At 43.2% G+C, this 26573-nt stretch overlaps 1 protein-coding gene across 1 annotated transcript in view; it reads right to left on the minus strand.

Moving 5' to 3' along the window:
- LOC145398742 (uncharacterized) overlaps positions 1–26573 on the minus strand; it is a 113052-nt gene that overhangs the window by 83237 nt on the left and 3242 nt on the right. The window contains 11 exon segments of the mRNA XM_080271539.1: positions 17859–18130; positions 18206–18505; positions 18560–18850; positions 18852–19083; positions 19571–19696; positions 20410–20609; positions 21346–21507; positions 22520–22609; positions 25106–25256; positions 25621–25733; positions 26005–26127. Of these exon segments, the coding sequence (XP_080127665.1) occupies positions 17859–18130; positions 18206–18505; positions 18560–18850; positions 18852–19083; positions 19571–19696; positions 20410–20609; positions 21346–21507; positions 22520–22609; positions 25106–25256; positions 25621–25733; positions 26005–26127 (2060 nt within the window).

Below are 26573 nucleotides of genomic sequence, written 5' to 3' on the forward strand. Positions count from 1 at the left end.
TCTCTCTCTCTCTCTCTCTCTCTCTCTCTCTCTCTCTCTCTCCTATCTATCTCCACACTCCGACACGTCAGTTAAATATGACCCACCACCTGTTTAGTGGCTGTGTGTGTGTGTGTGTGTGTGTGTGTGTGTGTGTGTGTGTGTGTATCAGTATGTGCGTGAACCTGTGTGGTGTGTGTGCATAATTGTGTGCGTGTATCTGTGCTCGTATCTGAGTATGCGTGTATCAGTGCCTGTGTGTATCAGTGCCTGTGTGTATCAGTGCCTGTGTGTATCAGTGCCTGTGTGTATCAGTGTCTGTGTGTATCAGTGTCTGTGTGTATCAGTGCCTGTGTGTATCAGTGCCTGTGTGTATCAGTGTCTGTGTGTATCAGTGCCTGTGTGTATCAGTGCCTGTGTGTATCAGTGCCTGTGTGTATCAGTGCCTGTGTGTATCAGTGTCTGTGTGTATCAGTGTCTGTGTGTATCAGTGTCTGTGTGTATCAGTGTCTGTGTGTATCAGTGCCTGTGTGTATCAGTGCCTGTGTGTATCAGTGCCTGTGTGTATCAGCGCCTGTGTGTATCAGCGCCTGTGTGTATCAGTGCCTGTGTGTATCAGTGCCTGTGTGTATCAGTGCCTGTGTGTATCAGTGTGTGCCTATATTAGTGTGCGTGCGTGCTCTGATCAGTGCTTGTATCAGTGTTTGCGTGAATGAATACGTGCGTGCATTAGTGTGTGCCTGCTCCGTGTGCGTATGTTTAGTGCATACATGCCGCAGCGTGTGCGTGCATAGGTGTGTGCGTGCATCAGTGTGTACGTGCTGTGTACGTAGTCAAATTGTGTGTTCAGTGTGTACTTAGTCAAATTGTGCGTGTTCAGTGTGTACGTGTTCAGTGTGTACGTGTTCTGTGTGTACGTGTTCAGTGTGTACGTGTTCAGTGTGTGCGTGTTTATTGTGTGCGTGTTTATTGTGTGCGTGTTCAGTGTGTGCGTGTTCAGTGTGTGTGTGTGTGTGTGTGTGTGTGTGTGTGTGTGTGTGTGTGTGTGTGTGTGTGTCTGTTTATTGTGTGTGTTTATTGTGTGCGTGTTCAGTGCGCGCGCATTCAGTGTGTGCGTATTCAATGTGTGCGTTAGTGTGCGTTCTCAGTGTGTTCGTACTTACTGTGTGCGTATTTACTGTGTGCGAATACCAGTGTGTAACTCAAACTGTACGCATGTTTGTAAGAGTGAAGGTATGAAAAAATTTAGTAATGATAATGATGATGATGATGATGATGATATTGGTTGTGGTGGCGGTGGTGGTGGTAGTGGTGATTTTGATGATGATGATGACGATGACGATGACGATGACGATGATGATGATGATGATGATGATGACGATGACGATGACGATGACGATGATGATGACGATGATGATGACGATGATGATGATGATGATGATGATGATGATGATGATGATGATGACGATGATGATGATGACGATGACGATGACGATGACGATGATGATGACGATGATGATGACTAAGGCGTCTGGCAGTAGATAGTAGCAGTAGATAGATGATGATGATGATGATTTTTTCTAGTTCTTTTTAATCCGGAAACTTTTATGTTATCAAGGAGCATTCTGTACTCTACTCCTTTCACCTTAACTTGGCCCAAATTTTCGTCCATTTGCAGCTTTTCACGTGTCGCAGTTGCGTCTTTGAAACAGCACTTTTTCGTGACTAGCATAATATTCTATTGTTACAACTCAGCATTCGAGATGAAGAAATTGCAATTTTAGGCCAAGTTAGAGTAAAATGAGTATAGTGAAGGGGATGGGATGGAGGGATGGAGTTGGGAGGTATACGAGAGAGAGGGTGTAAGATGGGGGAGGGTAGCGAAATGGCAGTGTGCAGGGCGACATGGAGGCGATTTGTTTATGGTCACCCCATACAGGTTTAAGGCGTCTAGCTATAGATATCTAGACAATTAGGGCTATATATATAGGTGACGATACACGACTATTAAAATTACATCCATTTCCCTTATTTTCTACAATTTCTTTGGCCTACAACGCTTCCTGGCTGACCGTAAGATATCCCCGTGTCCTAGTTTAGTCACCTTAATGGCAAAAACAGCAAAACCCAACACCTGCAGCAAGAGGAGAAGCCTACACACCATCACTACCCCCTAACCAGCAAAACGACGTCTATTGCCCTCATCTGTTGAATCTATTTGACCTATGACACTTCCTGGTTGGCAGCAAGATACCTCTGTGTCCTATCTGAATCATCTTAATGGCAAAAACAGCGAAATTTAACCCCAAAACAGTAAAATTTAACACTTACAGCAGGAGACGGAGCCGACGCAGCCTCACCCTCTTATCGTCCGAGTACCACTGACTGACCAATGGAATGCCATGCTTGTTCAGCCCAGAAACTCTTGTGAAACTTTACCCAACTACTTTTACACCCACTAGAGGGCACGGAGGCCCTCTCATCTTCAGGGTAACTCTAGTAATTTTATTCTAGCTAATACAAGAGGCTATTATCCACCTGTGAGCTATTTATAAGTGTCTGAGAGCGTTCATGCTGTAAATATTAACCCTCCAATGATCGTGACAACTCTAGTACTTTTTTATTAGACTCCAGACGATTTTATTCAGCTGGGCTTGGGTCTTAGGAGCGTGAGTGCATAAGAGAAAACCGTCGTAGAGGAAGCATCAAGGACTGTAGCAAAGTCAGAAATTATACTTAGATGTTTACCATACTCTATTCACTTTCAATTTGCCTAATATTGCCATCTCCTCACCTTAAATGCTGAGCTGTAAGGATACATTAACACTAGAACATAGAACAATACTCTCTTTTCCCCAAATGGACCTAAAATTACCATCTCTCCATCTTGAATGCTGAGTTGTAACAATAGATTAACACCAAAATATGATGCTAGTCACGAAGAAGTGCTATGTAAATGATGTAGAGCCATACCATTGTCATTTCCTGGCACTGGGCTACGTGAAATGAGTAAAATGACCTACACAAGGATGGAAATCTGAACCGTGTTAGAGGAAGACCGGCATAGTCACGAAAAGGTGATATGGAATGGATATAGAACTACACTTTAACTTGGCCTAAAATTGCCATCTCTCCATCTTGAATGCTGAGCTGTAACAAGAGCCTGACATTAGAATATGATGCTAGTCACGAAAAAGTGCTGTTGAAGATATGCAGAGCCGTGTTATCGTCATCTTCTGCCTGTAATAACGATATGAGAAATAAGCAGCAAATATAAGATCTCAGCCATGTTAAGTCTGATAAGCAATACATACAGCTTAATGGAACACTCTGATAAAAATTACAGATAAAAACTCATTCTACAACTCCCTAGCAGCTCCTCCTTAGAGATTTATTTTCCTTATTACACCGTACACTACTACTGGACTGTAAAAATCCTTCAAACTCTGCCATTCTTTGCATTAAAACACACACACACACACACACACACACACAAAACGATACATACGCCCCTGGTTGGCATATTCTACTGGACTGTGGTTTTAATCCTCGGTATCGACATCACACAATGTCTGACCATATTTCCATCTCCTGCCGCGTCTTCTTCCTCCCGATTGGTTGAAATTCTCTCTTGTGTCCCCTAAAAAGAATTCGTTTTACACACCCTTCCTCATGCATGCCAACATTCACTGGAAGCTCACCACACAAATCCCGTTCACTATCACATATGCATTGCCATAACCACGCTAACCAGCCAGTCCTTGATCTCTACCTTTCCCACTGGCCACTTCACCATCTCCCAGGGGGATCTGTCAAAGGCCTTCTCCAAATAAAAACCAAAATTCAACTCCCTCTTAAATCCTATGTATTTTTCCTTAAGCTGTCGAATGATGAATATGGCATCAGTGGTCCCCTTTGCCTGGCATAAACCCAAACTACAGTACATATCATCAGTATTCACTCTTTCCGTTACATTTTCCGGGACTCTCTCCATTCACTTCATTATCTGATCCAAAGTCTTTATGCCTCCATTATTTCCTCTTTCCAGGGCATCACCTTTCCCTTATACTCATTTACAATCACACTCTTAAACCAGTCATCTCGAACAGCACATCATCATCATCATTCATCATCCGGACCTCCTTTCTCACCCCAGGGCAGGGTGAGGAGTAGCAACATCCAGACAGCCAAAGTTTGCCCATTTCAATGGGCCACATTTCCTTTCACTCATCACTCAAGCCCTCGAAATCCTGGCTCCAGCAGGTGGGGTGAGGGGGACTTTCACCACATTCTGTAGCTTCACATATACCTATCTGCTAGGGCCAATCCAAACGCTGTCACGTTAAAAAGTGGTGCCAAATCCCTCGTTATAGCCTAAGGTTCTCAGCACAAAATTCATCCATCCAGCTCAATCTCTTGTCAGTCCCCTAGCCTCACCAACTTCCATACCTCTCCCTCACACACTCATCCACCACATCCCTCCAACTTCTCCTTGGCCTACCTCACCTCCTCCCTCCTTCAAATTCGCCCAGATATACCTTTTTCACCACTTTATGGTCATCCATTCTCTCCACATGACCATACCATCTCAGTATACTCTCTTCAATCCTAGTGTCAACAGACTTCCTCACTCCGCATCTTTCACGTTATCACATTATTCCACATCCTATCCACTCTCTGTACTCTACATACATTCCTTAGCAGTCCCATCTCCACTGCTGTTACTCTTTTCATTTTCATGCCACACCACTGCCTCACATCCGTATGATAAAGTTAGCACTAACACTCCTTCATATAAGCCTCGTGCAGCTGCAACACTCAAGCCTCTGTTTCTTATCAAGGCCTTCACAGTACCAATTACTTTCCTTCCATGTGTCACTCAACTTTCCACATCTTCTGCACATTTTCCTCTCTTTTCTATTGCTATACCGAAGTATCTGAACTCTCTCACCAATTCCAGTTTTTCATTCACTGTAACATCACACTGGGAGTCCCCTTATCTCTCAATAACCATCACTTCTACACTTTTCTACAGTTACTCTCAAGGCACGACACTCACAGACATCTACAAAACTATGCACTAGTCTACCAAGTTCTTGTCCAGTATTTGCAAGTAGCACTGCATCATCAGCATACATCAAATTTGAGATGTTCCATCCATCACCATTCATTACTAACGCCTTCCCATTCTCCATTACACATGTTTTTACTTTTCTCACCATCCATGGGGATGTCACGCAACCTTGTCGGACGCCTACACTGATCATGAACCCATTTACCCTTACACATGCTTCACTACCATCATAAAAACTCTTGACGGCACCAAGCAGCTTACCATCTACACTGTACATGCGCAAAACCTTCCGCAATCCTTCTCTGCCTACTCTGTCATATGCTTTTCCAGATCTAAAAATGCCATAAACACATTATTGTCCTTCTCACAAGCGTTCTCCACTATCTGTCTCACTGCAAATATTTGATCCACACATCCTCTGCCACTCCTAAAGCCTCCCTCTTCGTCAATCACTAGGACTTCTGCTCTTTCTCTTACATTCTCACCACCACCAGACCACCACCCTATTATGCAGAAGGTAACAAAGGTATTGAAATTCATAACAGTACATAAATTATATATATATTTTTTATACATCTGTACATCAGCGTAGGGTGCCGAGACTAGGCATACCTCAGGCCAGTACATTTAAGGGTAGGTGACCAGTCTCTCGTGCCTGGTGGCATTACAAAAAATATATATATATATATATATATATATATATATATATATATATATATATATATATATATATATATATATATATATGCTCGATTTAATTTCAAGTGATATGTTCCTGTGACCTGATTTGACTAGTAACCAAGGAGACTCATTCATGAAAGATCCCTAACTCCTTTCAGCTCAGTTGATGGCCAGGTGTAGTCAGATTAAAGGGTTGATTTGACTAGTAACCAAGGAGACTCATTCTTCATGAAAGACCCCCAACTCCTTTCAGCTCAGTTGATGGCCAGGTGTAGTCAGATGGGAGGGCTGATTTGACTAGTAACCAAGGAGACTCACTCGATTTCACGTCACCATAATTTAGGACTCCAGGTATAACACTTGTCCAGTTGTATCAGATGAAAATTATTCGACTATAAGCCACCAAGGAATATATATTATTAAACGGGGAACTTCCTGCCCATAATAATAATAATAATAATAATAATAATAATAAAAATAATAATAATGCTACTACTGCTACTACTACTACTACTACTACAAGAACAACTACTACTACTGGTAGTAATAACATAACCATCATCATCATCATCATCATCCAAGGGTGGGGGTGAGGTAGTGCCAACTGCCAAGACAGGTAAAAAGACCATGATAGAATAATAATAATAATAATAATAATAATAATAATAATAATAATAATAATAATAATAATGGTAATATTAAAAACAATAATAACAATACAGTAATCATCATCATCATCATCATCACCCAACCTCATTTCACAGTTAAGAATAGAGGAAGGTTCAATAATAATAATAATAATAATAATAATAATAATAATAATAATAACAGGGCAAGGAAGTTCCCCTTTATCTAGGTACAGCAGCAAAAATTCTGTATGGTTTAGAACACTCCCTAACACCTTTTCCCTGGCAATTTATTTTGCTTATTAATCCCCAACACCCTTCCCTTGATTTATTTTGCTTAGAAGACTCCCTAACACCTTTCCCTTAGTAATTTATTTTGCTTAAAAAACTCCCTGACACCTATTCCTTGGCGATTAATTTTACTTAGAAGATTCCCTAAAACCTTTTCCTTTGCGATTTATTTTGCTTATTACTCCTTACTGTCCTCTTCGGTGTGTGTGTGTGTGTGTGTGTGTGTGTGTGTGTGTGTGTGTGTGATCTAAACTACCTAAACACTAACATTCTCTGCATAAATAACACACAAACTGATATTAACCAGACATATCCAAAAATAAATCGCTATGGAAGAGGTGTTTGGGAGCTTTCGAAAATGCAGACCGTAAAATATTCTCCTTTGTGACTCGATTGGCCTATTACATCCTCTATAGCTTGTTTTTTAAGGATGCCTTCACGTGGTGGCATGATATAACAGGCAGTGGAATGAACAGTGAAGAATTAGGAAGGAAAAATAATTGCCATAGGAAACAAGGAAATATCAAAGAGAGGTAAAAAAGAAGATGGAGAGAAGAGGACAGTATGGAGAGGAGAGAAGAGGACAGTATGGAAAGAAGAGGACAGTATGGAGAGAAGAGGACAGTATGGAGAGAAGAGGACAGTATAGAGAGAAGAGGACAGTATGGAGAGAAGAGGACAGTATAGAGAGAAGAGGACAGTAAGGAGAGGAGAGAAGAGGACAGTATGGAAAGAAGAGGACAGTATAGAGAGAAGAGGACAGTATGGAGAGAAGAGGACAGTATAGAGAGAAGAGGACAGTATGGAAAGAAGAGGACAGTATAGAGAGAAGAGGACAGTATGGAGAGAAGAGGACAGTATAGAGAGAAGAGGACAGTATGGAGAGAAGAGGACAGTATAGAGAGAAGAGGACAGTATGGAGAGAAGAGGACAGTATGGAGAGAAGAGGACAATATAGAAAGAAGAGGACAGTAAGGAGAGGAGAGAAGAGGACAGTATGAAGAGAAGAGGACAGTAAGGAGAGGAGAGAAGAGGACAGTATAGAGAGAAGAGGACAGTAAGGAGAGGAGAGAAGAGGACAGTATGGAGAGAAGAGAACAGTAAGGAGAGGAGAGAAGAGGACAGTATGGAGAGGAGAGAAGAGGACAGTATGGAGAGAAGAGGACAGTAAGGAGAGGAGAGAAGAGGACAGTATGGAGAGAAGAGAACAGTATGGAGTGAAGAGAACAGTAAGGAGAGGAGAGAAGAGAACAGTATGGAGTGAAGAGAACAGTAAGGAGAGGAGAGAAGAGGACAGTATAGAGAGAAGAGGACAGTATGGAGTGAAGAGAACAGTATGGAGAGAAGAGGACAGTAAGGAGAGGAGAGGACAGTATGGAGAGAAGAGGACAGTAAGGAGAGGAGAGAAGAGGACAGCATGGAGAGAAGAGGACAGTAAGGAGAGGAGAGAAGAGGACAGTATGGAGAGAAGTGGACAGTAAGGAGAGGAGAGAAGGACAGTATGGAGAGAAGAGGAAAGTAAGGAGAGGAGAGAAGAGGACAGTATGGAGAGAAGAGGACAGTATGGAGAGAAGAGGACAGTAAGGAGAGGAGAGAAGAGGACAGTATGGAGAGAAGAGGACAGTATGGAGAGGAGAGAAGAGGACAGTATGGAGAGAAGAGGACAGTATGGAGAGAAGAGAAGAGGACAGTATGGAGAGAAGAGAAGAGGACAGTATGGAGAGAAGAGGACAGTAAGGAGAGGAGAGAAGAGGACAGTATGGAGAGAAGAGGACAGTAAGGAGAGGAGAGAAGAGGACAGTATGGAGAGAAGAGGACAGTAAGGAGAGGAGAGAAGAGGACAGTATGGAGAGAAGAGGACAGTAAGGAGAGGAGAGAAGGACAGTATGGAGAGAAGAGGACAGTATGGAGAGAAGAGGACAGTAAGGAGAGGAGAGAAGAGGACAGTATGGAGAGAAGAGGACAGTAAGGAGAGGAGAGAAGAGGACAGTATGGAGAGAAGAGGACAGTAAGGAGAGGAGAGAAGGACAGTATGGAAAGAAGAGGACAGTATGGAGAGAAGAGGACAGTAAGGAGAGGAGAGAAGGACAGTATGGAAAGAAGAGGACAGTATGGAGAGAAGAGGACAGTATGGAGAGAAGAGGACAATAAGGAGAGGAGAGAAGAGGACAGTATGGAGAGAAGAGGACAGTAAGGAGAGGAGAGAAGGACAGTATGGAGAGAAGAGGACAGTATGGAGAGAAGAGGACAGTAAGGAGAGGAGAGAAGGACAGTATGGAGAGAAGTGGACAGTAAGGAGAGGAGAGAAGAGAGGACAGTAAGGAGAGAAGAGGACAGTATGGAGAGAAGAGGACAGTATGGAGAGAAGAGGAGAGAAGGACAGTATGGAGAGAAGAGGACAGTAAGGAGAGGAGAGAAGGACAGTAAGGAGAGAACAGGACAGTATGGAGAGGAGAGAAGGACAGTAAGGAGAGAAGAGGACAGTATGGAGAGAAGAGGACAGTAAGGAGAGAAGAGGACAGTAAGGAGAGAAGAGGACAGTATGGAGAGAAGAGGACAGTAAGGAGAGAAGAGGACAGTAAGGAGAGGAGAGAAGGACAGTAAGGAGAGAAGAGGACAGTATGGAGAGAAGAGGACAGTAAGGAGAGAAGAGGACAGTAAGGAGAGAAGAGGACAGTATGGAGAGAAGAGGACAGTAAGGAGAGAAGAGGACAGTATGGAGAGAAGAGGACAGTAAGGAGAGGAGAGAAGGACAGTATGGAGAGAAGAGGACAGTATGGAGAGAAGAGGACAGTAAGGAGAGAAGAGGACAGTATGGAGAGAAGAGGACAGTAAGGAGAGGAGAGAAGGACAGTATGGAGAGAAGAGGACAGTATGGAGAGAAGAGGACAGTATGGAGAGAAGAGGACAGTAAGGAGAGGAGAGAAGGACAGTAAGGAGAGAAGAGGACAGTATGGAGAGAAGAGGACAGTAAGGAGAGAAGAGGACAGTATGGAGAGAAGAGGACAGTAAGGAGAGGAGAGAAGGACAGTATGGAGAGAAGGACAGTATGGAGAGAAGAGGACAGTATGGAGAGAAGAGGACAGTAAGGAGAGGAGAGAAGGACAGTATGGAGAGAAGAGGACAGTAAGGAGAGGAGAGAAGGACAGTATGGAGAGAAGAGGACAGTATGGAGAGAAGAGGACAGTAAGGAGAGGAGAGAAGGACAGTATGGAGAGAAGAGGACAGTATGGAGAGAAGAGGACAGTAAGGAGAGAAGAGAAGGACAGTATGGAGAGAAGAGGACAGTATGGAGAGAAGAGGACAGTATGGAGAGAAGAGAAGGACAGTATGGAGAGAAGAGGACAGTATGGAGAGAAGAGAAGGACAGTATGGAGAGAAGTGGACAGTAAGGAGAGGAGAGAAGGACAGTATGGAGAGAAGAGGACAATAAGGAGAGGAGAGAAGGACAGTATGGAGAGAAGTGGACAGTAAGGAGAGGAGAGAAGGACAGTATGGAGAGAAGAGGACAGTAAGGAGAGGAGAGAAGGACAGTATGGAGAGAAGAGGACAGTATGGAGAGAAGAGGACAATAAGGAGAGGAGAGAAGGACAGTATGGAGAGAAGAGGACAGTAAGGAGAGGAGAGAAGGACAGTATGGAGAGAAGTGGACAGTAAGGAGAGGAGAGAAGGACAGTATGGAGAGAAGTGGACAGTATGGAGAGAAGAGAAGGACAGTATGGAGAGAAGTGGACAGTAAGGAGAGGAGAGAAGGACAGTATGGAGAGAAGAGGACAATAAGGAGAGGAGAGAAGGACAGTATGGAGAGAAGTGGACAGTAAGGAGAGGAGAGAAGGACAGTATGGAGAGAAGAGGACAGTAAGGAGAGGAGAGAAGGACAGTATGGAGAGAAGAGGACAGTATGGAGAGAAGAGGACAATAAGGAGAGGAGAGAAGGACAGTATGGAGAGAAGAGGACAGTAAGGAGAGGAGAGAAGGACAGTATGGAGAGAAGTGGACAGTAAGGAGAGGAGAGAAGGACAGTATGGAGAGAAGTGGACAGTAAGGAGAGGAGAGAAGGACAGTATGGAGAGAAGAGGACAGTAAGGAGAGGAGAGAAGGACAGTATGGAGAGAAGAGGACAGTATGGAGAGAAGAGGACAGTAAGGAGAGGAGAGAAGGACAGTATGGAGAGAACAGGACAGTAAGGAGAGGAGAGAAGAGAGGACAGTAAGGAGAGAAGAGGACAGTAAGAGGAGGACAGTAAGAGTCCCTCATGTAGAAATACCATTAACACCAGACTAAATCGCTAAGGTAATGATGTTAAGGGAGTCTCCGAACCTCACCAGGATTTGGGTGTAATAAGCAGAATGAATCACAAAGGTAAAGATGTTAAGGGAGCTCACCAGAATTCGGCTGGATATCTTTGGCACAGAAATGACAATAAAAACAGTCACACTACAACCCCTGCTACCCCAGTCAAGGAGCCGGGTGGTCAAGCAGGATTAGTACATTGAAGGGCAGGTGACAGGCTTGCTCCCTTTATGGCATTGAAAAAAAAAATTAATATATAAATAAAAATAAAAAATAAAGCCACCCAGGAGCCTTAAAATATCCTGATACTGGAAAACACATGCGTAATACATCCAGGGAAATTATTTACACATTTATACACTCAATGAAAAATAGCTCTCTTTTATCCCTTAACCCCCTTCTGTCTGGTGACTTTTGTTTTATTCTCTCTACCTCCACATGATTTTACTCAGCTCTGGGGAGGGATTTTGGACTGTAGTAGTGGTAATAGTAGTAGTAGTAATACAGTAGTAGTAGCAGCAGCAGTAGTAGTAGTAGTACTAGTAGTAGCCTACTTGTAGGAAGTGTTATAGTAGTAGGAAGTAGAAAGTAATAGTAGTAGTAGTAGTAGTAGTAGTAGTAGTAGCAGCAGTAGTAGTTGTTGTTGTTGTTGATGTTGTTGTCGTTGCTGCTTAACCCTGATCTGTTTGGCTGGGCAGACTCATCAATCACAGGTAAGCAACTACTGTGGGGCCATCCTACAGGTACATTACAACAAATACAGTGTGTATGGGCACCACCTCACTGGGGGCACCATCATCCTTTCATGGGATAGGGAGGAAGCTAAGGGATGTTCGTATAATAGAGGAAGCTAAGGGATGTTCGTATAATAGCAGGCAGCTCCAACAACCAGTGACATCAGTGCCACCACGTGAAGGCATCCTCTGGTTCAAAAGCCTCCATTAAGCTGAATAAAATCACAAGGAGATAAAAAAAAAATAAACTGGAAAATAAGTCAGCCATTTTTAAACAGCCTGGAAAACATGTCATTCATTTTTAACATACTAACACATACAAACATTTAAATTATTTTCCTCTAAACTAACATTAATTTCAATATATTTCGTACACTCCTCCACTACACCATATCTACTAATAAATATATATCTATTTTTATCTATTTTTTTTTATAAGAACGATATAGCAGTTTATCATGTTATCTTTTTATATACGAATGGAAGGTGTCGCTTGGATTTTTTGAGAAACGTTAGCGGGTTTTTTTCTAGGGCTAAACTTTGACTGGAAAATGCTATATTAACATGGGTCCAATTCTCAGCCACTTCAGGCCTAGTTATTGAAGGCCTTATGGGATTAATTCTGACCATTTTCCCTCATAAGGATATTAGTAATTGCATTTAATAATTACGATAACATTATTCTGAGGATGAGCATTTTCCCCCATAAGAATATAAGTAATTCCATCTCCAAAATGACTCAAAATCAGACCCATATGATATAGCATTTTTCACTCAAATTTACCCCTGGTCACCTCCTCCTCAAAATTTTCCAAAAGACACCTTATATATCACTGTACAATTTTTTTTATAAGAACTATATATATATATATATATATATATATATATATATATATATATATATATATATATATATATATCAGTACGAGTTTTATTTCTTTATACAAGCAGTAGGTATTCAAATGTTGGAAAAATAACTGATAAATTATTTAGTAGGTAGTTATGAGAGTTTGGCACATATAAAAAATACAGTTATAGCCCAACCTGCTTTACCCTATCCAGATGCAGGGTTCCGAGGCTGTGCTAATGTCGTACGGTAGAAATAAGAGTAGATGATCAGTCTACTTCCCCTGGTGGCATCATTCTACCCTTCAGCACAACTTTTACATTCCAAAACTATCTACTTATCTATCTATCTATCTATAGCCAGACACCTTAATCCTGTAAGGGATGGCCACAAACAAATTGCCTCCATGTCGCCCTGTCCCCGCCCACAAACATTGCCCTCCCCCCAACTTACACCCTCCTCTCTCATATACCTATCTACTCCTTCCCTCCATCCCATCCTCTGTCTCCATTTCACTCACATACACTCATTTAGTCTCTCCCTCTACATCCCCCTCCCTCATGTACATCTCTACTCCATCTCATCCTCAGTCTCCCCCTCCATCCATCTCATCCACAGTTCCCCTTAAAATTGTCCTGAGATGGGTGTAACTGTACTGTCTGGGTGTAACTGTACTCTGACTCTGGTCTCATCTGAACATAAACCCAGTGGACTGCAGGCTGCCTTTCCACCGTAGTCCACCATTGTCCTTTCGTGGGATAGGGAGGGAGCTGAGGGGCGTTTGTATGGCCGGGCAGTGGAGTCACCTGGTTACATGGTGCCACCCCATGAAGGCACCCCACGCCAGCACCACACCTACTATCCTCTCCATTGTAACCCTGATTGTGACTGATTGTAATGTGTATTCTGATGGACTTAGGAAAAGAAAGAAAGAAAGAGAAGAACAAGGACAGTTGTAGGAGTTTGTAAGGCAGTGAGGAGAAAGAGAAGAAGGAAAGAAATACAAGAAAGAAAAAGAAAGAAAGAAAAAAGACAGTTGTAGGCAGATGTAGGGCATGACAAGAAATATGGAAGTGAAAAAAAAAAAAGGAAGAGAGAGAGAAAGACATGGAAGAAAAAGGACATTTCTAGGCAGATGCAGTGCAGTGACAAGAAATACAGAAGTAAAAAAAAATGAGAGAAAGAGAGAGAGAAAGAAAAAAAGACAAGAAAAAAAGAGGGCAGCTGTTGGCATTTGTAGGACAGTGACAAGAAATATGAATGTGAGAGAGAGAGAGAGAGAGAGAGAGAGAGAGAGAGAGAGAGAGAGAGAGAGAGAGAGAGACAAGAAAGTAAAAGGACAGTTGTAGACAGATGTAAGGCAGTGACAAGGAATATGGAAGTGAAAAATAAAAAAGAAAGAGAGAGAGAGAGGAAGGAAGAGAGACAAAAAAGAAAGAGGGCGGTTGTAGGCATTTGTAGGGCAGTGATAGGGAATATGGAAGTGAGAAAAAAAAGAAAAGAACAAAAAAGTAAGAGAAGGAAAAAAAACTGACCACAATATCCCTCACTCTACAGCATTGGGTCCTGAGATTACGCTACCATTGTCATGTCGTTTATTATTTCGTATCATTTATAAACACTTCAATGTGCTTGTGTGCGTTGGCCTTTGTCACCTAATGGCGGCTCTCCATGCTACTCATCTCTAGCAGTCTCCCTGTTCAGTCCCTTATCCCTGATGTCACACTCTATGACCTCATCCCAGGTCTTTTTCAGCCTGTCTCACAACCCTATCCCCAACATTAACACTTCTCACCTTCCGCACCCAACTGTGATCCTCCATCCTCTCCATGCCCACACCAGCTTAGTCTACCCCTCTGCATCACAGCACCAATACACTCCAGTCCCATCTTTCCTCCCAAACCACTTCAATCTACCCCTCCTCATAACAAACCATCTCAGTGTACACCTCCTCCGCACAGCACCAATACACTCCAGTCCCATCCTTCCTGTCAACTCTTCAATTGTACTGAAAAACCTCCATTCACCTCTTGGGGATTGAAACCTATGCAAAACCATCAATCCAATATGGCTGCTCTGACAAGTATGCCAACAAGAACCTCCTAAGTTTGTATCATTCATAAAGACCAATGTGCTTGCATGCATTGGCCTTGGTCACCTAATGGCGGCTTTTCACACTGCTCGATCCCTGGCAGCCTCCCTATTTGGTCGCCAATCGTAAGTCCACAAGAATAATGTTTAAAATTGGCACAAAAATATTCCAGTTCCTTATCATTTAAATTCTTTCAATCCAATGGCACAAAAAATCTTAAGAGAAATAATCCAATGTGGAAGACCTAAAAGGTCGATTTGGTTTTGGCAATACGTAGTAATTTCTCTCTCTCTCTCCCTCTCTCTCACTGATTATCACCAGCTTTTAAAGACTGATAAGCATAAAATCACTATCATCACTAGCATCATCATCAACATCACCACTACAACTATCATCATCATCAACATCTTTTTTTTCCCACCTTTCATATCATCATCATCACCACACTTATTTCATGTCCTCATATTTTCCTCTCTTCTACATCATCTTCCTCACTTCCTCATCATTCACACCCCATTTCTTCCTCATTTCCCACTTTGGGGGGGCGCGGTAGCACAGTGGTAGCGCGCTGGACTTGTGATCGGGGGATTGCAAGTTCGAGCCTCGCCCGGGCTGCCGTGCCGGGAGGGGTAGCTCCCTCCTGTAACCCTAGCGGGGCTATATAGTCCAATACAGGGCTTAGCTCGGGGGAACTCCATTTCTCCCATTTTCATTTCCCACTTTAGTCCTTCAGAGATTCCTTTTTCAACCATTTAATCACTTCCCTCCTCACTTCCCTATCACTCAAACACATTTTCTGTGCCTTCTCAATTCTCACTTCACCCCTAGAGGCATTTCTTTGGTTACCCTGACATCATTACTCAAACTACTCATTTCCACTTCTTTCTCACTACCATTTTCTCCTCCTCTGCATCACCTTCTTCATTTCCATCACCACAAACTCAAATACTTTCTCCATTTCCATTTGCATCCTTATGATATTTCTTTTATCAACTCATTCAGTTCATCTCTCAAACCAAAATTTATCACCTCAACTTCCATTCCATTTTCTCATTTCTTTTTTTTCATTTCTTCATGATGCTTCTGACATCTTTCCTTCTTCTTCTGTCATCTTCAATTTCCTATCACTCCAGTACTCTCTCATTTCCTTCTGAGTTCTCATTATCATCATCCTCATCACTGCCATCATTCATCACCATCATTATCATTATTATCATCATCATCATCACTGTCGTCGTCATTGTCATCCGCTTCCTCATCCTCATCATCGCCATCATTCATCATCATCATTGCCATCATTCATTATCATCATCATCATCATCATATATCTTCTTTCTTCCCATCTCCAAATTTCACCACTCAAATTACATTATTTCCTACACAAATAAATTCAATCCGATCATGTATTATTTAAATTTATTCTCATTTTCAATTGTATAATTTTTAATTTATTCTCAGCTTCAGGCAATTTTATTCAGCTTACCAGAAACTTTCCAAAATCAGGAAGTTAGATGCACCTTCACTATGTTCTTTACTCTTCTTTCATTCCTGTTCCTTTCTCTCCTCTTTTCTCTCCCTCCTTTCTTTCCACCCTCCCCTCTCCTCCCCTCCCTACTCAGTGCCTTATCCCTGAGGTCACACTCTATCACCTCATCCCAGGTCTTTTTCAATCTGCCTCTCACAACCCTACCCCCGACATTCACACTTCTCATTTTCCACACCCAACTGTCATCCTCCATCCTCTTCACATGGCCAAACTATCTCAATCAATCTCTCCAACTATAGTCAATGCTCAACTTAACGAACATCGATTGAGCGGAAGCCCGAGATAAAGGAATGATTTTTTCTGATATTTTTTGCCCTAATTATGGGAAGACTTCCAATAAAATGAGTATAATTCCATTAAGGAGATTCCGTACACAATAATGCATTTCTGGGGGAATTAATTATGGGTTCCGACTGCTGTATTTAGCACTGAGAGTTAACTAACTTTGGGATGCCTTCAAGGATTTAGCAGAAAGCATCTCAAAATACTGGAAAATTTTCCTTCATATTGTGCCTTGGTTATGGAACTCAACTTAGCGGAAATAGGTTTGGCTGACTTAGTTCGTTAAATCGGGCATCTATTGCACTTCCAGTCCAATGAAAGATGGATGGTGGACTGTAGGAGCAAGGTGCTGCTTAAGCCCGCAGTCCACTGGGTTCAAACTGAAATGAATCTGTGCCCACAACAAAAACATCAAGAATCGAACCCAGGACTCTCAGGTGAGAGCCAGGCAGCATACCACTACACCATTCCTGTGTAAAAAATACAGGTTCTCTCTTCAAAAACATCAAGGCTGGATCTAACTTCCCTATTCTGAAAAGTCTCCCCTGAGCTGAAAAGAAATGTCTGTAGATGTCAAGAATTAAAAAGAAAATCTATCTATCTATCCATCTATAGCCAGTCGCCTTATGCCCGTATGGGGTGGCCACAGCCAAATTGCCTCCATGTTACCCTGTCCCCTGCCATTTCGTTGCCTTCTCCCAACTTACACCCCCCTCTCTCATATACATCTCTACTCCATCCCTTCATCACACCTTCGGTCTCCCTCTCCCTCTCCCTCTTCCCACCTCCACTTCACTCACATACTATCCTTGTTCGTCTCTCACTCTCCATCCTCCCCACTTTACACCCCCTCTCATATACCTCTCTCTTCCATCCCTCCATCTCATTCTTGGTCTTCCCCTCCCTCTCCCCTATTCCAGCAAATGCCAGTTGATATCAGCTGTGAGTTACAAGAGCCTGAGAGTTAATACCAGTACCAAATAACTATCTCATGGTTGGGGAAACTCTAGTTCTCTATTCCACTTAACGTCGATTATTTTTGTCACCTGAAAGAGTCATACAAACCTGTGAGTGAGTACTAAAAGCCTATGAGTGTTAAAATTGGCATTATTAACCTTCTCATGGGCAGCACAACTCTAGTACTTCATCTGAGAGAGGGTCATGGGAGCCTGAGAGCATACACTGACTATTAAACACAGAAACACAAACTTCTTTATCATAGTCCCTCCTCCCTCGGCCTGTGTGAAGTTGGTTCCTGAAGCACTGAGTCGCAGGAGCCTGAGTGTTAATATTGGTACCATTAACCCCTTCATCATCGGAACAACTCTAGTACTTCCTCTGAGTGTGAGTCATGGGGGCCTGAGAGCATTAAACGACTATTAAATGCAGAAACAGGAGCCCGTCTGTCATAACCTCTCCTCCCCCAGACTGTATGACGCTGGCTCCCTCAGCACCAGTGTCTCATCCTTCGTGGGAGACTTTTTACGGAACGAGAACGATTTGAGGAGCAAAGTTCGTGCTGATTCTGGCTTTTTCTTCGTATTTTTCGGGGAGTCGTGGCAGGTCAGGGGGAACTTTTCAAACGGCCTGAACCCCGCACTGCGGACTTGATTTAGCACAGGTGGACTCTGCAGCTGCCTGGCGGAACCGTCGGACTGCGTTCTGTGATCCGATAGCAGATTATCCTCGGAGCTACTGGGAGTGTTTTCCAGCATCTGCGTTTGCCCCATTTTCCGAGAGCGGCCATTTTTAATTGGCACCCCAAGATTATCCTCGGAGCTCCCTGGGGTGTTTTCCAGGGTCTGTGGTTTGGTCACTCCCGCTTTCCGTTTCCTGTTTTTATTCGGCAGTCGATCGAGGGAGAGGCTGTAGCTTTTGTGTTGGAGGACAGAGTTCGAGGCCGGCATAGAGCACTTCTCTGAGAGCGTGGGAGAGGGTTGAACGTCTGTCAGCACACTACTGAGTTTCTTCTTTGGTTCTATGAGTTCACAAGAGGTAGAGGTTTTGATTTCCAAGGCCGAGAGGCGCTCGTCCGAGGTCCTTGCCTCTTTGCACTTCGTCTCTGTTTCCCTGTCACAGTCGTTTATTATATTCTCACTACTCTTTTGTTTCACTTTCTCTGTTTCCTTCCCACACTCAATTATTATATTTTCATCACTCTTCTGTTTCTGCAGGTTCATGCCAAAGCTAATTCTTGGCCGGGATATATGAAATGTGCGGTGCGTTCGGAACTTTGTCGGTTCCGATTTACTCCTAGTTTGTTTCAGCACCCCCTGCAAGCCGCCACCGCCCCCTCCCTGCTTAAACCTTGTACTACCCTTACCCATGGGGGCCGACCCGTTCACACTCTTCTCATAATCGCTGGACGACAGACGCTCGGAGAAGATCCTCAGTCTGGAGAACAGCGGTCTCCTTTTCCGATTCTTTCTCCACCTCCTTCTCGCACTTCTCCCTCAGAGCCTCGCTTTCCTGGGCCTCAGCATGGGGAAGGAGCCTGTCTTCGAGTGATTTTGGGAAGATGGTCCGCCGCTCCGAAGAATTTCTCCTTAAAGGGGACCTGTAGCCACCCACACTGCTACGACGCTCAGAGGAATTTCTCCTTGAAGGTGACTTATAGCCATCCGTTGCAATCTTGAACCTGCAAAGTGGTGGATTTAGGAAAAACTCAGGGAGGACACGTATACGGTATTTCACCACTGGCTAGGCTGCTCTGTTTGTATTACAGATGAAGACATTGCTACTGCTACTTGTCATAGTCATTATCACCATCACCATCATCATCTGCTGCTGCTGCTACTACTATTACAGCTACTAGTGCTACTACTACTACTATTAGTACTATCACCACCACCACTACCACTTCCACCACCACCACCACTACTACTACTACTACTACTACTACTACCACCACCACTACTACTACTACTACTACTACTACTACCACCACCACCACCACCACCACCACCACTACTACTACTACTACCATTACTGCTGCCAGGTTATATAAACAACCCTCAACCTCCTCCCTAGGCCTGACAGGAGGATGGTGGACTGCAGGAGGGGGACAACTTCAGCCTGCAGTCCACTGGGTTCACATTTCAGATAAACTACCACACTCCACTCACCTGGAAGTCCGCTCGCTCACATCCACCTCCGTCTCCGTCACATCCACATCGTCCACCTCCACATCTGTGCAGTTGATGGTCAAAGATCGGATCATGGATGTCCGAGAAGAGGCACGGCTTCCAATGCTGTGAATAGAAATAGATTATCACCATCATCATCAATAATCACTGTCATCGTCATCATCATCATCAATAATCAATGTCATCATCATCATCATCAAGTTAAAGACTACTATTTTTATTATTATTATTATTATTATTATTATTATTATTTCACTCTCATCTTAAATGTCGAGACCAACTGCCTAGCCCCAGGCTCCTACGCACCTCAAGGGGCAATGTAGGATTGGATGATGGATGGATGGATGGATGGATGGATTATTATTATTATTATTATTATTATTATTATTATTATTCCTCTTACATCATAACAAAGGCTTACTGAGTATTTTAGAGCCCTTATTAATGATATATTTATTATTATTATTATTTTTATCATCATTACTATCATTAGTGTATTATTATTCCTCTTACACCACAACAGAGGCTTACTGAGTATATTGGAGTCTTTTTAAATGAACTAAATGAATGGAAGGCAATGATGGATTATGTGTGTGTGTGGTTGATAGAATGAGGTGTGTAATGGATGCAATAGCATATAGAGGTTGGGGGAGTGCACTTTCTGGCCACCAACTGATAGATAGATTATTATTATTATTATTATTATTATTATTCCTCTTAAAGCCTTATTGACTTACACACCCATGACTCAGTACTGCATTTATCAGATTTGTCCAGTTGAAAATGAATGTATCGGATGAAAAAATACTCAATGTTACCTATATGAACTCTCCGTCTTCTGCACCGCCCTCTTGCATGTATCCTGTGAAAGGCGACTGATGGGGCGCTCTACCACCTCCTCCTCCACCTCAGCCTCAAGCACTGGGGTAGGCTCGCTCTCCTCGGAGGCTTTTTTCGAGGCCTCGTTTAATTTACGATAATGGTCGAGGGCAAACCTTACTGGCTGGATGATTAGTTCCTGAAAAATAATAAGACAGTGATAATAATAATAATAATAATAATAATAATCATCATCATCATCATCATCATAATAATAATAATCTATCTATCTATCTATCTACTGCCAGACGCCATAATCCCGTAAGGGGTGGCCATTTGACTTTGAGTTAGTTGTTTTACGGGGAGGGGCACTAACCCTCCACCAACCCACTTGCTGACATGTAGGCAGCACGTATGGTTTGGTTATATGGTTACCACCCAGCGTTGTAAATGGTTTCTTGGCTTACAGGAAACCATTTGGCTTGTCACTCAATGTAAAGCCACCTGTAAAGGAAAGAAAAGCAATAAGAAGTGACAGGAAAGATGGGAGAAATAGGAAGAGAGGAGGGCAGGCACAGAAAAAGAATGATAAAGGCTATGGAAGAAGTAGGCAGCACTACATCAAGTGAGTGGATGATGGTTGCCACCACCTACCACAAATAATAATAATAATAATAAAAGACAATAGATTCAAACAGAAAAGACTGGAATAGAACCATCATCATCATCAACATCATAAGAACAACAGAAAGTAAATCTCTCTCTCTCTCTCTCTCACTAGCCTTGCTAAAATGCTTCAAAGAGTGGCAGAAGCACAACACCAAAGAAGACACACTGAAATGAAGGTTTGCATATTTAACTCCCTCTTACATCTCTCTCTGTCTTTCTATCTATCCCTCTCTCTCTCTATCTATCTACCAATCTGTCTACCTCACCTCAAGCTCCGGCAGAACCTTCCCTAGTGCTTCAAAGAGAGGCAGGAGCACAAAACCAATGAAGGAGCACTGAGATGATGGTTTTGTTACTTTGTCCCTATCCATAAACGGAGAGACAGGCAGCCCTTCCAACTTCTCGAGGTCACTTTGGTTGAAGAATTCCTGTTGAAAGAATGGCAATATAAGTATCAGTGTTTTTAGAAGCTATTACAAGTTTCTGTTTATCTATCTATCTATAGCCAGACGCCTTAATCCTGTAAGGGGTCGCCACAAAAAATTGCTTCCATGTTGCCCTGTCCTCTTCCATTTTATTGCCCTTCCCCAAACTTACACTCCCCCCTCTCATATACCCCTCTACTCCATCCCACCATCTCATCCTCAGTCTCCCCCTTCCTCTTCCCCCCTCCACTTCACTCACATACACTCTCCTTGTTAGTCTCTTAGTCTCCATCCCCCAACTTACACTCCCCCCTCTCATATACCCCTCTACTCCATCCCTCCATCTCATCCTCGGTCTCCCCTTCCTTTCCCCCCCTCAACCTCACTCACATACTCTCCTAGTTAGTCTCTTACTTAGTAAAAGGATCTTGAGATGGTCTGGCCAAGAGGTGTGAATGGGGAATGAATGACAAAGAAAGTGTATGTGAGAGTGGTGCAGGGGAGAGAGGGAGACCAAGGATGAGATGGAGGTTTTGATATAGTCCTCATTACCAACACAACATAGTACAGTACAGAGTATCTAGTACCAGTATATGGAATGAGGTCACACAGTGTTACCTCAGGGATAATAGACTGAATAGGGAGGCTGCCAGAGACTGAGCAGCATGGATAGCCACTAAGAGGTGACCAAGGCCGATGCATGTAAGCACGCTGAGGCAGGCTGCCAGAGATCAAGCAGCATGGAGAGCTGCCATTAGGTGACCAAGGCTGACGAATGCATGTTGGAGCCTTTATAAATGATATGATACAGTAGGTTCCTTGGACAACAGGAAATAATTTGGCTTGTCACTCAGTGCAGAGTCACCTGAGGGCTGCATTACATTGAGTGAATGGATGATAGGCACTTCCACCTCGGAGGGGAAAAAAAAAAAAAAAAAAAAAAAAGGAATAAACAGAACACTACCTGCATAAGCCATCACCTACAAAGACAAAGAAGTAACTTACAAACCATTACCTGCATGAGACACTCCAGCCAGGGCTGGGCAATGTCCAGCGGCCGCGCTTCATTGCTGATGTCTGCTACCTTGATCAGCACCATGGACAGCTGGGCAGGATATTAAAACCAGTATTAACACTCTCAGGCTTCTATAATCCCTCTTAGAGTAATAAAATATCTGGGATTAGCTAAAATAAAATGCTAGAGTTGTCCTGAGCATACATAATCAATCAGTCAATCCATCTATCTATCTATCTATACCCTGATGCCATAATCCAGTAAGGGGTGGCCACAAATAAATCGCCTCCATGTTGCCCTGTCCCTTGCCATTTCACTGCCCTCCCCCCAGCTTACATCCCCCTCTCTCACTGCCATCCATCTACCACCTTACCATAAGAGCCTCTGTGGTACCAGTATTCACCTACTTAGCCTCTGAAGACTCACCTCTGGCACGTAAACCCTATTGGGCCACATCTGGATGGGGCACAGTAATCCACTAAACCACCAGGGATTCATCTGGTTGTATGACATCTGATAATCACCCCTTTACAGTCAAGCATTTTTCTTTTCACATAGTGCTGTGTCACCTTAAGGCAGCACTACATTGGGTGAGTGGATAGTAGTTGCCCCTACCTACCACTATTCCTATGACTAACTCTCAGACCATTTTGCACTAGCTGGAATTAAATACTTGAGGCTGCCAGAGATCAGGCAGCATGGAGAGCTGCTGCCATTAGGTGACCAAGGTCGTTTCGTTTTTCTTTTCGTTCTTGAAGGTTCCAACATGCTTGCATGCATCAGCCTCGGTCACCCGATGGCAGCTCTCCACACTGCTGGATCTCTGGCATCTTTCCTATTCAGTCCCTTATCCCTGAGGTCACACTCAATGACCTCATCCAAGGTCTTTTCAGTATACCTCTCGCAACCCTATCCCTAACATTAACACTTCTCACTTTCTGCACCCAGTTATCATCCCCCATCCTCTCCACATGCCCAAACCATCTCAATCTACCTCTCCTTATCACAACACCAATACACTCCAGTCTCATCCTATCTCTCAACTCTTCCATCGTAAACCTAGGCCCCCCAAGCCTCGCACTAAAGGACACATTGCACATCCACCTAATCATTGTCATTTCTGTACGTCTGAGCCTGCGAATATCCTCTTCCTTTACTGCCCAAGTCTCACTGCCGTACAGAATTACACTCCTAACACATGCCCATCACAGGGCAACGTAGGATTGGATGATGGATGGATGGATGGACACATGCCGCATACAAAGATCCCTTAGCACAGAGAGAGAGCCCTTTCAATGTCAGGAGAGGCAACAGCTCTCTGAACTTCCAACCACTTCTCACTCTAGCCACAGAGCTAGCTCCAGCCCCACCTCCAGTATATAACATGTCTCCTGAATAAAAACTTCTTCCACACACTCAAGAGACTCATCAGCAAGCTCAATCCTTTCATGCCTGACAATCTCCACCTGCTCTCTGCAACACACTGTACACATGAAATCAGCATTATCTCGCAGTCTACCTCTAATACCACTACATCTCTTATGCACCCACTTATCACAAACACTGCACAAGATGGAAATACTTCCCACCCCCTTGTGGCAAATTGCACATGGCCACCCTCCCTCTACTCTGACAGTACTGCCACCAGCCCTAGATACCATTACCTTTGTTTTATCTGCATTTACTCTTAATCCCTTGTGCTCCATACCATCTCTCCACTTCCTAAATCTTTCCTCTGTCTCCCTTTCATTTTCTGCAGTCAACACCAAATCAAATCATTAGCACACATCTACAGGAGTCCCTTTCAGAAGTAACGAGAGAGGGCTTCAAGTACCATAATAAACAAGGGGATCAAAACTGACCCCTGATGCACACTAATATTCACGGAAAACTCATTACTCAAATCTCTATTCACCCTTACCTGGGTGCGAGCACCCACATACACAGCCATAACCACCCTAACCAGCCACAACTCGATCCCAAGCTTTCTCACTGTCCACTTCACCACCTGTCAAGGGACTCTGTCAAAGGCCTTCTCCATATCAACAAAAACAAAGTACAGATCCCTTTTCTTTCCTAAACATTTTTCCTGAAGCTGTCAAACAATGAATATGGCATCTGTGGTCCCCCTGCCTGGCATAAACACAAACTGCATCTCATCAATATTCACTCTTTCTCTAATCATACCTTCTAGAACTTTCTCCATTACCTTCATTATCTGATCTAAAAGCTTCGTGCCTCTATAATTTCCTCCTTCCAGGGCATTACCCTTCCCCTTGTACACATTTACAATTACACTCTGAGGACAACATACTCACACATAATCGTATTTATCAAGAAAGCAACTAACCCCACTCCTATATCTCCTGAGGCTTTCAACATTTTAGCAGTTAACCCAGCCACTCCCGCTGCCTTCCCCACCGGCATCCTGCCTATTGCCCTGCTCACAGTTGCAGCGTCCAAGGCGAATGGCTACACACACACAAGTACATTGTTGGCTTCATAAATGATATGACAAATGATACAACAAGTTATACCTACCATGAGGGGGCAAAAAAGTCAAAATCAACTACAGTCTATACGTACAAGGTTAACATGGGCCCGGTTCTTGAAATCAAACTCCTCAATGATCTCTTTAAAGTCGGACAGAATCTCATTGTGCCGCGCCATGTCCGTCGCCAGGATGCAGCGGATCATCCCTTCACGAATTTTCTTGTAGTCCTCGGCCGACACGTTTCTGTGGATTAAAATGGTTTTGTGTGAGCTGGAATGGGGTAAGGGAGTTGTCCTTACCATAAGAGGGTTTGTAGTATCTGTAATTACTAAAAACTTGGACTAGAATACTCATCCGTGGTCTCCCCTTCCCTCCCCTCCCCCTCCACCTCACTCAGATACACTCTCCTAGTCAGTCTCTCATTCTCCATCCTGTCTACATGGCCAGACCAACTCAAAATATTTCTCCCAATATTTTCAAACACATACTTCCCCACGTCATTCCTCCATCTCATCTTCGGTCTCCCCCTCCCCATCTCCCTCCCTCCTCTCCATCTCACTCACTCTCCTAGTCAGTCTCTCATTCTCCGTCCTCTCAATACACCCACCTGAATATGTTGCATTCGTGTTGCTCCAAAACAGTGAATGCAACGGAGCAGTGATGGTTTTGAAGCGGTGATATGTCATTGTATCGCAGGGCTAATTCTGTTTTGGCGTTGATCTGTGGCCAAAATGAATCTATTAAGTGGTGCTGTGAATCTATCTGTGTATCTATCTATCTATCTGTCTGTCCATCTATCTATCCATCTGACTGTCTATCTATCTATCTATTTTTCTAACAGTACAGTATATCTATCTATCTATATTTAACACTACAATATATCAATCTATCTACTACACACCTCTTTTTATATATCCCTTAAGGTGCATTGTCTATACTGTAATTTAAAACTCAGGCCAAATATAAATAAACAATACAATGCTTCCCTTACCTGGTAGATGTTGTTAAATCCAGGATGGTCAAGGTCGTGGCATATGCAGGATGTAAGGAGAATTAACACATCTAAATCGCCTAGTCTTTCCTGCAATCCACAACGCCACACCATACCATACATCTGTCAAGAAATCATCATCATCAACATCATTGTCATCACCATCATTATCACTATCATCATCATTTTCATCACCACTATCATCATCATCATCATCATCATCATCTTAGGACAGGATGAGGTATGACAAAGAGAAAAACAACAATAATAAGAATCATCATCATCATCATCATCTAATATTGTGTTGCCCCACAAGGAGCGTAGGAGCCCAGGGCTAGGCAAGTTGGTCCTGACATTTAAGATGAGAGTGAAAAGCCTCGCTCATCCCTGAGTGGCATTACGTGAGCAACAAACCCCCAACCACCCCTTGGATATAAACCTGCGAAGGCTCAATCCGATTGGGGAGCCTTAATTACCCACTAAACCACCAGGCACCATAATTTGGTTATATGGTTACCACCCAGCATAGTAAATGGTTTCCTGGTGTACACGAAACTATTTGGTTTGTC

This window comes from Coenobita brevimanus, chromosome 46, assembly GCF_032717465.1.
Source record: "Coenobita brevimanus isolate Jiangsu-jjx chromosome 46, ASM3271746v2, whole genome shotgun sequence".
Classification (NCBI taxonomy): Eukaryota; Metazoa; Arthropoda; class Malacostraca; order Decapoda; family Coenobitidae; genus Coenobita; species Coenobita brevimanus.